Source organism: Condylostylus longicornis, unplaced genomic scaffold, assembly GCF_029603195.1.
Source record: "Condylostylus longicornis isolate FDR11 unplaced genomic scaffold, ASM2960319v2 ptg000022l, whole genome shotgun sequence".
Lineage (NCBI taxonomy): Eukaryota > Metazoa > Arthropoda > Insecta > Diptera > Dolichopodidae > Condylostylus > Condylostylus longicornis.
Genome location: NW_026577991.1, coordinates 5,178,704 through 5,192,961, shown reverse-complemented (window position 1 = coordinate 5,192,961; position 14,258 = coordinate 5,178,704). Strand labels below are relative to the sequence as shown.

The window sequence follows — 14,258 nt, the reverse complement described above, 5'->3', positions numbered from 1 at the left end:
GTGCAATCATTAATCAATCCATCACACCCAGCATACGATCGAGACAGATTTTTCTACAAAAACAAAAAATAAGAAAAATACTATGAATTTTTTTTTATAGTTTTCTTTCGTCGGTACCCTAAAAGAGTTCAATTTCAAGAGTTCAAACCTTTTTTTTTGCTTTTTGTTTTTTACTTTTAATAAAAAAAAAACGAAAACTATTTTGTAATTTAATGGAAAATATTCAGTGAGTGTGTGAAAATTTTAAGTGGTTGTCGTTTTTTCCTTTTATGAACCAAAAAAAAAATTCCTCAGAAAAAGGATCATTTAAAATTCGATACTATAGGGAAAAAAAGGTAATAATTTTGTTAAAATTTTATTTAAAATTTTAAAATTTTCTTTTTTTTTGCAATTCAACTTATTTTCATCAGTTTAAAGCAATTTTCAAAATTGATTTGATTTAATAAAAAACGAATTGCTATACTAAAGGTGCAGCCCTTAAAAAAAAATTAAATTAAAAATTATATTATACCGTTTGTTCAAAAAGAATGAAAAAAAAGTGAATTATTTTATTCGAAATTGGTGAAATTCGAAAAAAAAAAAATTGAAAAGGACGAAGCAATCAATTCCTGTTATAAATTGTGAATGTACAGCAAAAACAATTTTTTTTTTTTTTAACGAAATTAAAAAATTTTTTTAAATTACCATTGCATATTTATAGGGATTGTTAATTTAAATTTAATATTGAATGTTTTAAAATTGGATTTTTTTTATTTTAAATTTTTTAACTAACTAGTATTGGCTGTAATTTGAAATAAAGAAAAAAAACGAAACGTAGTAAAATGCGCGGAAATAATTCTTCTAAATTTTATCGATTATGGGTTTAACGTAAAATATTTTTGAGCGTCCCAGAATTATAGCTGTGATTAATAGAATAAAATTAATCATCACTAAGACTATAAATACATAGTTGAATAATTTAAATTCTACTTTAATGGAACCAATTGTATTACTCGAAAATTTCGATAATAATAGATTTTTTAAAACGTATTAAAATTTTCGACTAAAATGCTCTTCTTAAAATATACAAATGTGATTTTATCCAAAAATTATAGTGCAGTATTATTTACCTTTTAAAAATTTTAATAGGAAAAGGCCTAATTTAATTTTGGGTTTTCAACCAAACCAGACCTATCACTGTACATAGATTAACCCATTAAATTCATTTATAAATATAGCTTGAGAAAAAAATTTTAAAATTTAAAATTTCAATATGGTTCATTTAATCAAGCTTTAAAAAAGGAAAATAATAGAGTGAAACAACCATAATTGGAATTAAATAAGATGATTTTCTAGTAATCTATACATATTTGAATAGTGTTATAAAATTATTTAAAGAAAACTACAAATAATATTCTTAAAACTGATCATATTTAATAAACATAATAATTATTTACATGTACACATATGCACCATTTGTTACTAAATACCAAAAAAATAATTTTTCTAAAATCATAGAATAAAATATTTTAAAATTTACTCTAATGTTATTTTATTATACATAAAACTTTACATTGTTAAATAAAAATTGATATTCTATAGCACAACATAATATCCGCACTTTAATAATGATTTATAAATAATGTTGTGCTCTATTTTCAAAAAAAATCATTCTAATTTTACCACCATCCACGTGTAATATTATGGTGATCATAATAATTATATTTAACTATTATAAATTGATATGGGATATCTCATGATAGTTCCTTATATAATACATTTAAAACCAAATATAACAAAAATAATTTAATTCTATCTGCAATATAATCATTCAAAATCTATTATTATTTAATTTTTCGAAATTATGGCATTATTATATGCTATAATATTATACAAACATTAAAATATTCTAACTATGTTATATATAGCGCAAATATAATTGTATATGAAAAAATTTTCAAATTATATTAAAAGAAAAATTATGATTTTGGTAATTATTTAAAAATCAAAATCCATTCATTAAGATTAATCATATTTTATGCAGCATATTTCCTTATTTCTGTATTTGGAGTAAAAAAAAAACATACATTTAGGAGAATACAGTTAGTTAATCTAAAACGTGTAAGTTTCAAAACTAACTGTAGTTATACATATAGTTAGTTTTTAAAATTTTAAGTTCGAAAATGTCAGTAACAAAAATTCAATTAAAATTATTTACTTAAAATTAAATTTTATTGCATACATTTAGGAGAAAGTTATAAAAAGGATTAAATTTTGTACTAGCATAGCAAAGGATTTGATAGGAAGTTAATTTAATTAAGAACTTAACTCTTAATATTGGATAACAGAAGACATTCTTCGTTAAAATAACTGGCCGGGAATCGAATTTTTTTTCATAATTTTAGAAGTCATAGCTCAGAAGAGGAAGGAAAATTATATTCTTATTGAATTCCAGTTTTTTACTTCGAATTTTTATAAGCCATACTAATGACTACTTGAGTACAGACAGACAAATTGAAACTAAAGCACATATTTTTTAAAATTTATCATAATATTTAAATTAAAAATTACATACCAATTTTCATATACAAAATGTTCTTAAATCGAATTCAACTGCATCAGCTAAAATAAATTTGAATTTTCGGGAAAATATTTTATGGTGCATATACAACTGTTATACTATTACATTTTACATACCTAACATGTTATTATGAAACATAAACAAAAATACAAAAAAAAATTCTTTTAATTGATTATTAAAATTTTTGAATTTTAAATACAAACATACATACAACCATGCAACCACATTATGTGCATTTTAAAAATATAAAGCATTTTTTTTTTCATTTCAAATATATTTGAATTTCATAATTGAACATTAATGAAAATTTCCTAATAAGTGGTTTAATATTATATACTATATAAAATAACATGTTTGTATTATGGTGTACATGTATGGTATAGTGACAAGGCCATATTTAAATTGAAAATTAATTTTTTAATTTTATGGTAATACAAACCGTTTATGTACATGAAGCATAATAGAAAGTGTACGAAATCAACTTATTCTTTTTAAATAATTAAAATTTCTGTTTCAATTATCTTATACTGCAATGATATTGCTATAAGCTCATATGACTTCCAAAAAAGACTCAAAATATCCTTTAAATTATTTATTATATAGCCTAGAATATAAAATTCATATATAAGATTTATAATTTTATTGAAAACTAATTTAAATTAAACTCACGAGCGCAATCAGCACAAATTTTGGGTCTAACTGTGTACAGCAACTATAATATCCATCACTAATAGCTAAAACAAAAAGAAAATAAATAGACCACATGACGTTCTATATTTTTGTGTATACATTGTAATTTTACATTAAAATTATTCATAGTAAATCTAAATACGTTCATATATTCAATTAATTAGTATTTAAAATAGATAAAGATTTTCATATATGCAAGCACAATATTCAAATAATATTATGAATTTTATATGCAAACAAATATTATTGTGTATATAAGGTTATCATAGGTTAATATCCAACAGAAATACTATGAGATCAGAATTATTAGTTTAATATTAAAACGCTTTTGAAATATTTGAAAATTCTTATGCGAAATTTCGAAAATTTCTAAAATATTTTTAATTTATAAGGAAATTCTAATATAATTCTAATACAATTGTTTTAAATTTAATTTTATCATGCCTTATTATTGCTATAAACATATATAACACTGACTTACATGTTCTTATATCTGCATTTATTGCATATACCACGCAAAATTAGTTCATCTGGCGTTTGTATTATACAAAATTTATCATAGAATACATAAATAATAAAGCAACTTTAAATAATTGAGAATTTTATCACCTAGATTATGGTTATTTTAACAGTATCAAATAGAATATTGCGAATAGAATGCTTATATATTCCTGCGAATACATAAATTTTTAAAGTAATTGTCATAAACTCGTGGAATTTTCAATAAGGATGAGAAAAGACTATTAAAATTTTTGAATTACGAGTATAACAATATACTGACTTTATTCGGCTTTCCAGAAAATTTCAATTATTATGCAGAGTATTTTCTGGCTAAATTTCTAAAGATAAAACGTTTTAACGAAATTATTGAATTGAGCGCATATACAGTAACTTAAAAAAATATTACATTACTTGTTAATTTTGAAAAATCGTCACATTCGTAAGTTTCTGATTCAAGTCCAGTTCGGAAAGAAAAGTTTTTAATTTTTTTGCCTTAACTCGGCAGAACTCTTCGGCTACGTCATCCTTTTTTTCTGCAGTTATACGATAATGTTTTTATAATTTATTTTCATTTCCTTGTTAAACTAGAAGTAAAAGGAGATTTCTAGGTGAATTTTCAAAACTGGGATAACCGATTTACAGTTGGATAGTTGATTGGTTGACGTGGCTGGTGTATCAGGTCCTTTCCACCCCAATCATCGCAAATGTATGTCGTTTTGCTACAACTACCCTGTGATCATTCCTGAATACCCCTGAATCACCCTGTGATTCTCTTGAACAATCTATCTAAATCCCCACTAATCTTTGATATCTAGTTCAACCCCGTCACATATGCTCTGCCTCACTTGACCAGTCTGTCTTCGCCCAGAGTAAGACACTCGCAAAGTTAGTGGAAAATTATCTCTTTTTTATCCATCTCCTAGCAGCTGCGACACGTTGTGTTGAAGACCAATCCCAGCCTAGCCAAATGTACCCCCAACGGCCAGTGTCCCGGGTAAACTGTCATTAGGCAGACAATGTCAATAAATAACACGCATTCGCATGTAAGTTAAAAATTAAGAATGATGCTATTTCTCATTATATTGCCAATATGAAAATCACAAAAATTATACTTAACTAATTTAAAATTCACCACCATTACCACATATAAATCATAATAATTATATAACTTTAAAACAATTTTAAAGTTTATTTTAAATTTCATTCCATTGTATGGAATGAATTTTAAAAATTATTTTAAAATTCATTCCATACACACTATTATTTAAATATTATTTTCAAGGATAACAATTTGTACAGCAATAAAAAATTTTTTTTTACATTAATTTAAATCCTTGAACAAAAAATAATATTAAAAAAAAAACAGAAAGAATATATTTATATTAAATGAATTATTTTTAATTAAATAAATGTTAACTTAATTTTTATGTACATAATAATTTAATTTTTAATATTTTTTTTCTTTTATACATACATACACACGTATATTATGTTGTGGATGTTATAATTAATTAAAATTTATTATATAAAATGTAAAATATATTTATGTGAAAAATGTGGAAAAAAAATACAACAAAGTCACTTTTTATTAAATAAATCAAAGGCAATACAAGTGAATGTTTTTTAATTATATTCAAATTGTATGTGTATATGAACAAATTCACATATGAAATGTAAGCACTATTAAAATTTACTTTGTACGAGTATAAATTAAAATTTAAACAAAAAAATCATGTAAAAATTATAGGCGCGTATAATGGACGTACAGTATTTTCGTTGGGGAAATTTTCTCAATTTACTATATTATAATATTTACTGACCGGGTTTGTGCCTTTACTGGCTGCTTCACTAGACATTATCCGGTGAAATATCACTTGCACAAACTGGGCAAATCGGACTCCCTTTTGTCTACGTTCTGAGAAGCTGATGAGGAGACGGCGATACATATTCTGTGTAACTGTCTTGCTCTGGCTGCTAGGAGGTGCAGATGGTTTGGGCGATTCTTTCTCAATGTTACGAAGCTCGCGTCCAACTCTCTGAAGAATATCTTCGGGTATTTGCTTGGAACCGAAATAGTGTAAGTGCGATATGGGAGGACTACAATAAGTCATGGCTGGCTGCGGTGGTCCGAGGGAGGAAATTTCTTTGCCCATATCTCTCTTTAATAATAAAAAAATAATAAATATAAATACTATACATATTATAATGACAAAAAGTTTGAATGACAATTGACTGCATTTACACAACGATTTTTGTATCAATGGATTGCGAACAAACTTTGTTGGCAAGGGGAATAAAACGCATGTCAACCTCTAATTGAAAATACCATTTTCGACTTTGTTACCAAGCGAAGCCTAGTATTAAATGCAATTAACTAAGTTAAAATTATTATAGATGAGTAAAATTTAAATTTTGTAACTTGTGAGCATTTTCAGTTGGCTGCTTTGCATGATGACATTTCTTATTATACCGAAATGAATTGAATGAAAATTAGTTTTTAAAATGATTTCAAATTTTTAATTTAAATTTAATCTATATATCTAACCATGCATGGTTCTGACTTGTTCAGCACCCTACACGGTTTTCCAAAAAGTGAGCTCTCCCTGTAAAATCCAATTTTTTTTTTAAGGTTTTTTAATTTTTTTTTAAGGTTCAATCGCAGCACCTGTTTCCTGACGCTCATTGCAAATGCTTTCTTTGCATATATGGTAGATCCGGTATTGTACTTACCCATGCCATTTATACATTAAAGAAAATATAAATAAATTAAATTCAATTCGAATATCAAATGCCATATTTCAATTAATTAATTAAATTTTTTGACCACATATTTCTATAATGGAAAGTATAACCGATAAAGTCTCAAATCAATAATCGTAATCGGATTTGGAAAACTTAAATAATTATAATAAGTAGTGAAAAGAATTTTTAGAGAAAAATTTTAACACTTCTGTTCTAAAATTTTCTGATAAATAAATTGAAAAATTCGGCATTTCTCTATATACAATTGATAATCTCAAAAATTCCTATTCTACTTCTCAATAATTCCGAAAAGCTCCATATATATTCTTACATACAAATACTTTATAGAACCGAAATGAATAACTATTTTATTATTTGACCCGAAATTAATTTAAAAAAAAAAAAATAAAAAGTGGGAGCACTTTTATCACGAAAATTTTTAAAAGGATACTTTTTTATTTTGTAACTTTTTTCTTTTAATTTTCTATTTTCTTTTGCTTTTTTCTTTTTCACATCAATTTTAATATCGATTGACCGACTTAATTGTGAAAAAAAAAAAACAAACTACGCAAAAAAAAAAAAAGGGAAATATAATTAAAATTTATTTCATTTTCATTTTCACTTTTATTTTCTCTTTTACACTTTTTTCTCCTATAAATTTTTCTCATTTTATTTTTCCTGTTTTTATATATGTATAACATTGTATGTAAAAATGTAAATCCGATTAAATAACATTGAAATTTATAATAAATTTTTTTTCTTTTTTTTAAATTAAACAAAATATCTGTTATATATGCACACACGGCGATGTCTATACATGCGAATGTATGTATATATGCATAATTATAAATAAACTGTAAATAGTATAAACCCACATTATCACGTTATATGAGCAGCACCAGTACAATAAATGTATATGTACGCGATATGCAAATACAAAGGCGATAATTTTTGCTTACCACATATATTTTCATACATACTCCATAATATGTAAGCATTACTATACTATCAAATTAAATACAAGATATAATATAATTTTAAATAAAGCATAAATTAATAGAGTTACCATATTGTAATTTATATTCAGATCAGAATGTGTTATATTGTGGGTTTTGTGCTAATAGAATATATGTGATTCGCGGTAATGTGTATAGTACGAATATTTTCTTTTAAAAAGCACATACCTTGGAGTTAATTCGGAAATTATTCGAAATTTACTACTCCTCGAAAACAATAGGAACAAAATATAATACGTGTTTAATGAAAAGCTCATGACAAGCTTTAATATTCAAACTGTTATACGATTTATGTATATGAAATCCAAATTTCATGTCATTTCTCGATCTAGTAGAGTGAAATACGGCAAATGTACTAAGTATAACAATTTTATAAAAATTAACTGAACATTAAAACCGAATTTCTCATACATATGGCAATTAATAACAGTTTGGTAATCTTATGTAGAAAAAAAATTTAAAACAATTTTTTAATATTTTTACCTCGTTATCTCATAAATTTAACGGTAGTTTATAGTACAAAAAAATAAGTTCAGAATAATTTTTTTTCCCTCTCGCATTTACTTTCCTCTTTGCCTACTCATTTTATTTTTTTTTGCTTCCACTTGAAATTGAAATATAAAAAAATAATGAAATATTTTTTCTATAGTTGTAGTAGCACAAGAAAAAACTGAATTTTTCAATTCAATTGAAAAATAAAAATAAAATAATTAATATTTATCCAATTTTGCTTTCTCTCCCTTTCTACAATTATATTTTTGAAAACAATATTAATATTTTTTTCTTATTTTATTTTATTTCAGATAAAAAAATGACGAAATGGCGACAAAAAATTCCAGAAACAACCACAACAAATTCAACTTTAAAATTATTATTAAAAAATTCACAGGAAATATCCGGTGAATTTTTATCATATAACATGAAAATTTCACTAGACGAATATTATCGAGAACAACAAAATCAACTAAAACAACAACAACAAAAAAATAATAATAATAATTTAAATCAACTGGATCAGGAATATAATAATAATTATCAAAATCAACATCAATATCATCATTATCATTATCATAATGAAAATCACTATCATTACAACCACCGATATAATAAAAATTATTTTCTTCAAGAACAATTAGAGCAACTACAAAAAAATCAAGAAAAAAAACAAAAAAATCAACTAAAACAAAGAAAAAAAAATAATAATGATTTTTTTATAAAAGAATTTTCAATTAGTTTTTTATTTTATAATTTATTATTATTTAAAAAATTTCGAAATAATTCATTATTACAATTATTATCAACGTCAACATCATCAACATCATCATCAACAACTTCAACAACAATATCATCATCATCAACAACATCAACGTCAACGTCAACGTCAACAATAAAAAATAGTAAAAATGGAATAGCAATAATAATATTAGGTATAATAAAATTATTAACATTTATACCATTAATGGTATCAGGAGCTGTGACAACACAAACAACATTGACAACAACAATTTCATCAAATTATTTACTATTACCATCATTTAATCAAACAATAAATAATATTGAAAAACCTACTATTTATTTAGAAAATAATAACAATTTATTATTAGAAACTCCAGCTACATTAGCAGTATTATCATCTAGCTCAAATTTACAACAACAAAAACAACAGCGTCGTAATAAAAATAATAAAAATAATAATAATAATAACAATTATAATAGTGATAATATTGGAAGATCATCATCATCATATAATTTATTACAACAGCAACAACAGCAACAACAACAACAACAGCAACAACAAAAATTATTATTGTCATCAACAATTGCACCAAAATTATTAGTTACTAAAACGAATTTAACAACAACAACAAAAAATGATGTTATGTTAAATGTAACAGCAACTGTTGTGACAAATAACAATATTACATATAATAATAATAATAATAATAATAATAATATAAATATAAATAAATTAAATAATAGTAATAAGGGAAATAGTAGACAAGATAGATCAAATACTGGTAGTAGTATTAATAATAATAACAGTGGTGGTAATAGTGGAAATAGAAATAATAATAGTGGTGGTGATGGTAGAAAACCATCACCAATGAGCCTTAAAAAACAATGTTCCATGTCTGAATATACATGCACAAATGGTAGATGTGTTTCACTAAATAAATTTTGTGATCTTATTAATGATTGCGGTGATGGTAGTGATGAACCAAGATTTTGTACAAGTAAGTGAAAATTTTAATTTTTTCTCTCTCTCTCTCTCTCTCTCTCTGAAATTCTATTTTCTTGGGCCTATAAATGACATTACATAAGTAATAAGTAGCCAGTTAATAAAAACATTTTCTAAAAGAATTTTTGATTTCTAAATAATATTACAATCCGCCCATAATTTTAAAAATAATAAAACTGTTATACAGCTTCAAATAATTTTCAAATGAAAAATATTTTTCACACATATTTTTTAAAAATATTTCAAGCAATGTTCAAATTTCAAATTTACTTTATGCAAAAATAATCAACTTAAATTTAATTTATAATCAAAAAAATTTTGCTTAGAGTCTTGTAAATTTTGCATAACAGCACTCAGTACAAGTAAATTTAAAAAGTATTTTATAGAATTGCGCCATTTAAAACTATACCATGCATATGTACAAATGTATATGTAAACTCTTTGTTTTTTCATATATCAAAGTTAAAAGTTGAGTTTACTTAAACTATACATACACACACTATAAAAAGTTTATTTCATTCATCCATACAAACATACAAAAATGTAAATTTACATTCTCTAAATATTTTAAATTTTATTTTACATTTCACATTTTTACAATATTATAAAAAATGTGCTGTTTAAGCATCCACAAATAATCATTTTCTTTTTTAATATTTAAATATGCAAAAATTTTATAAAATTTTATGTAAAACAAAAAAAAAATTTAAACTTTTATATTATTATGTATGTACGTATTATATTATGTACATTATGCAAAGTATACATACTGTTATATCATATGAATCTCATTTATGTTCAAATACAATTGGCATGCCAATGAATTTGCAAAAGTAATTTTTTTCCCCCAAAATATTATTTTATTTAGTATGTTAGTTTTATTTTAATTTTCTTCTTTTCTGTATAAAAGTTTTTGTTTTTCTTTATAAAATTATGTACGTACGTATAACATTATTTACTTAATGGTAAATGCAATACAGAAATGAACCCTTTTGTATAAACACAGTTTTTTTTTATCATTAAGTAAAACAAAAACCAAATTTAAAAACTAAAATTTTAGGAAAGTCTAGTTTTTTTGATAATTCACATAATTTTCAAAACAGAAAAAGTTTCTAGAAAAAAAATTTTTGTAAACAAACTCTGCTTTTTTTTTGAGCAAAAAATTTGCACTGAAACAATTTTTTTTTTATTTTTGCGTTTTGATTTTGAAAAAAAAAAAAACCGCCTAAATTTCTAGAAAATAATAATTATCTTGAACTGAATTACGGAAATTTAATAAAAATTTAATGTATTCCTCAAAAGATAGAAGAAATTAAAAGACTTTTACAATTTACAAAAATAGTTTTGCAATAATTTGGAGCAGGTGCATGGGTAAATTTTTTATACTTGATTTCCAAATGAAAACTACGTATATGATAAAGTAGCAGTTCTAATTTTTTGACTTCACATGAGCACAATATCCCATCATTGAGCGTTTTTGCTTTCTGTGCTTAAAGATTGAAACTGATTAGATTCAGATTTGTCAGAGCATGCTCTTATCAAGTGAAAAAGAAATTATAATTTGAGAGCCAAAGAAAGTTTTGTGCATTAAAATGTCAAAGAAAGTAGATATATGAGCTCAATGACATCCGAACATTTTTTTGAGCACATAAAGCATTAGTTAAGTTAAGTTAACAGCAATTTTTAGCTTTCAAAGTACATATTATAATGTACTAGTTAGTATTTAAATTAAAGATATTTCTCAATCGATTTCAGTTTAACTTGACTAAATTTGGTTTGTAATTGCATGATTTTGTGGCACGGTATGTTTCCTCAAGTCACAGTATATTTCCTTAAGTTAGAAACACATGTGATATCATGTGACTTTAAGCGGTCGCTTCGGAATAAGCACTAACTGAAGATAGCCCTCGCTTCTAAACCAAACGAAACGGCACATTTTTTTTTACTTACTCTGCTCTATTATAACGTTATTGAAAGAGTTTTGCTATTTACAGTTAAACCCTTTCGGCAATAAGAAATTACCACAAATTTTTATAATCGAATTCATAAAAATTTGATTCTTTATTTGTACGTCAGACTCCCAATTTCGGAATCAATTGTGAATTTTCTTTAATTTTTATACTAACACATATAATATTTACATATGTGCATACATACAAGTATATTTCCTTTATAATATTGTAATTACTTATAATTTTATGTTTCACCAATTTTTTTAAAATTCATTCTTTTTCACTTTTTTTGTCTCAAACAGGATGTAATAGAACCTATTATGGTGATATAGGATTAACATATTCATTAGAATTACATCGACCAAAACAGGATCGTATACCATTTATATGTATGCTTACAATATCAGCTGGTGGTGGTAAACATGGTGATATTGTTCAGGTAAGCAAAAAATCTTTCATATATATTAAAAATTTATATATGTACATTACATATATATACAGATATTTATTATAATTTTGACTAATTTACATACATAGTTACATAAATAAATCCTTTGTTAACCAAAATCTACTATTGCATAATAAATTGAAGATAAGTTTTTTGAATAAATTTAAAATATCTTGAGATACACATACGAGTACATATAAAATGTTTGGTTTTTGATCATTTTCTGAGTTTATATATATAAAGTTCATTGTCCCTCATGTAGCAAATTGCTTTTTTTTAAATAAATCACAAAAAAAATGTAAAATATTTTAAGTTTTAAATGTAACTAAATCTGTGGTTACAAGCAATAACTGCCTAATAGGATAGATTTTAAATTTATTAGGAATTTGTGTTCTTCATAATTAGTTAAGTGTATGTCCTTGATTCACCTCACTTAGTTGTGAATTGCAATACAACAATGTAAAATTACTTTTGAGACCAAATTAAAACTTATATTTACTCGGAAACAAACATATCCCCCATTTAGTTAGTTCTTTCTTAATACCATTGAAATTTTCACATCTAAACAACCAAACAATCAGGATAATAACCGACCAATCTGCAATACTAACCATATTAGGGTAACCAATGTAAATAAACAAAATTCAAATAATGCATATTTTTACATTATTTTTCTAAAATCTTTTGTTTTAAAATACTTGAATAATTTTCTTTAAAAAAGTAAAATATAAAAATAAAAACAAAATTATTTTTATCCTTGCAACATATTGTCTTCTCTTAAACACGTGTCAAAGTGGCTATAACAATTTTCTTTTCTACCTAGTATCCATACATCCCTGTAAAAAAAGAAATATCCATAACATCCTTAAAAAAAGTTTTTTGTCAACCTTTATTTCCAGGATAAATTTTAAAGTGGAAAACTACAAAATTCTAGTAAACAATATGAACATGGTATACAATGTCGAATTAACAATATGTTTTGTTCAAGATTCTTGCTTCCTCTTTGCTAAAATGTCAGCTATACGCATATAGACTAGTTTAACAATAAACTAAGATATCTAATTGAAAATATTCTTGATCTAATAAGTGAATAATTAATTTTGAATTATTTTAAAGGACAATGACTTGACAAATTATTTTGTAAACCAAAATGAGAATATAGTCACGATTTTACGAGATAACAAACCCTACAGAAAATAAATCACTACTTATTCCTGGACGTTCAATAAAGCCTGAGTTCAATTCCTGGCCTGGTTTCAGTATTTATATCGGAAAATATTTGAGTGAAATATAGGCAAATCAATTTAAGTGACTGATAGTTAAAATTGAATGAGTTTAAAAAGATTTCAATGTAAAATCTTATTCTCTTTTAGAAAAATCAAATAAGGAAAAATATTGAGAAACAGGACGAAAGGGATTCCATATTTAATATTATAAATGTAATGGAGGGAAATACATTTGAATTGTGTTCCTCTGTCATTAAACAAATAAACCAAACGTCATTCAAAATACTATTTAAAATTGAAATTCCCATTTTGAATTTAGCACTCTGTATAGACAATCGCATTTCATAGCAAATTTTTTGGTTTTCAAAATCAGAAAACACGTCTATTATATTTATTCGTTTGACCATTTTAAGCTGATCAACTAGATTAACTTTAATGTCTTCTTTGCTTCCTTTATACAGTTAAGGTTCACCTTTATTTTATATTTCATCCCCATTCTTTTTTTCTTCTAGATTTATCCTCTATATCTAATCTAATAATGGTTTTGTTAAAATAGTATTAAAAAGAGTTTGAAAAAATAAAAAAAAAAGTGAGTAAGAAAAAAACGGATTTTATAACATTCATTTGAATTTCATAAACGAATCCTTTAACTTCCTTTTATTCGTATATCACCTATACACTTATATATTGGAGAAAAAATCTCATAAAGAAAAATTATAATGAGAAACCAAGTAAAAATAAATGAATATTTTTATTACAACATTGCACAACAAAAAAAGGACATTCTTTTATGATCTTTGTTTTTCTTTGTTCTTTATGATTTTTTTTTTTTTTGAATTGCTTTATTGTTAAGCAACACACACAAGATAATTTTATTCAAACCC

At 24.3% G+C, this 14,258-nt stretch overlaps 1 protein-coding gene across 2 annotated transcripts in view; it reads left to right on the top strand.

The window, feature by feature from the left end:
- Positions 1-191: 191 nt before the first annotated feature.
- Positions 192-14,258, top strand: part of LOC129606743 (uncharacterized) — a 66,107-nt gene continuing 52,040 nt past the window's right edge. For both annotated transcript variants that reach the window (XM_055517256.1, XM_055517255.1), the window contains exons 1-3: positions 192-335; positions 8,313-9,743; positions 12,003-12,139. In XM_055517256.1, the coding sequence (XP_055373231.1) occupies positions 8,321-9,743; positions 12,003-12,139 (1,560 nt within the window). In that variant the 5' untranslated portion in view covers positions 192-335; positions 8,313-8,320. The remainder of the gene's footprint in view (positions 336-8,312; positions 9,744-12,002; positions 12,140-14,258) is intronic.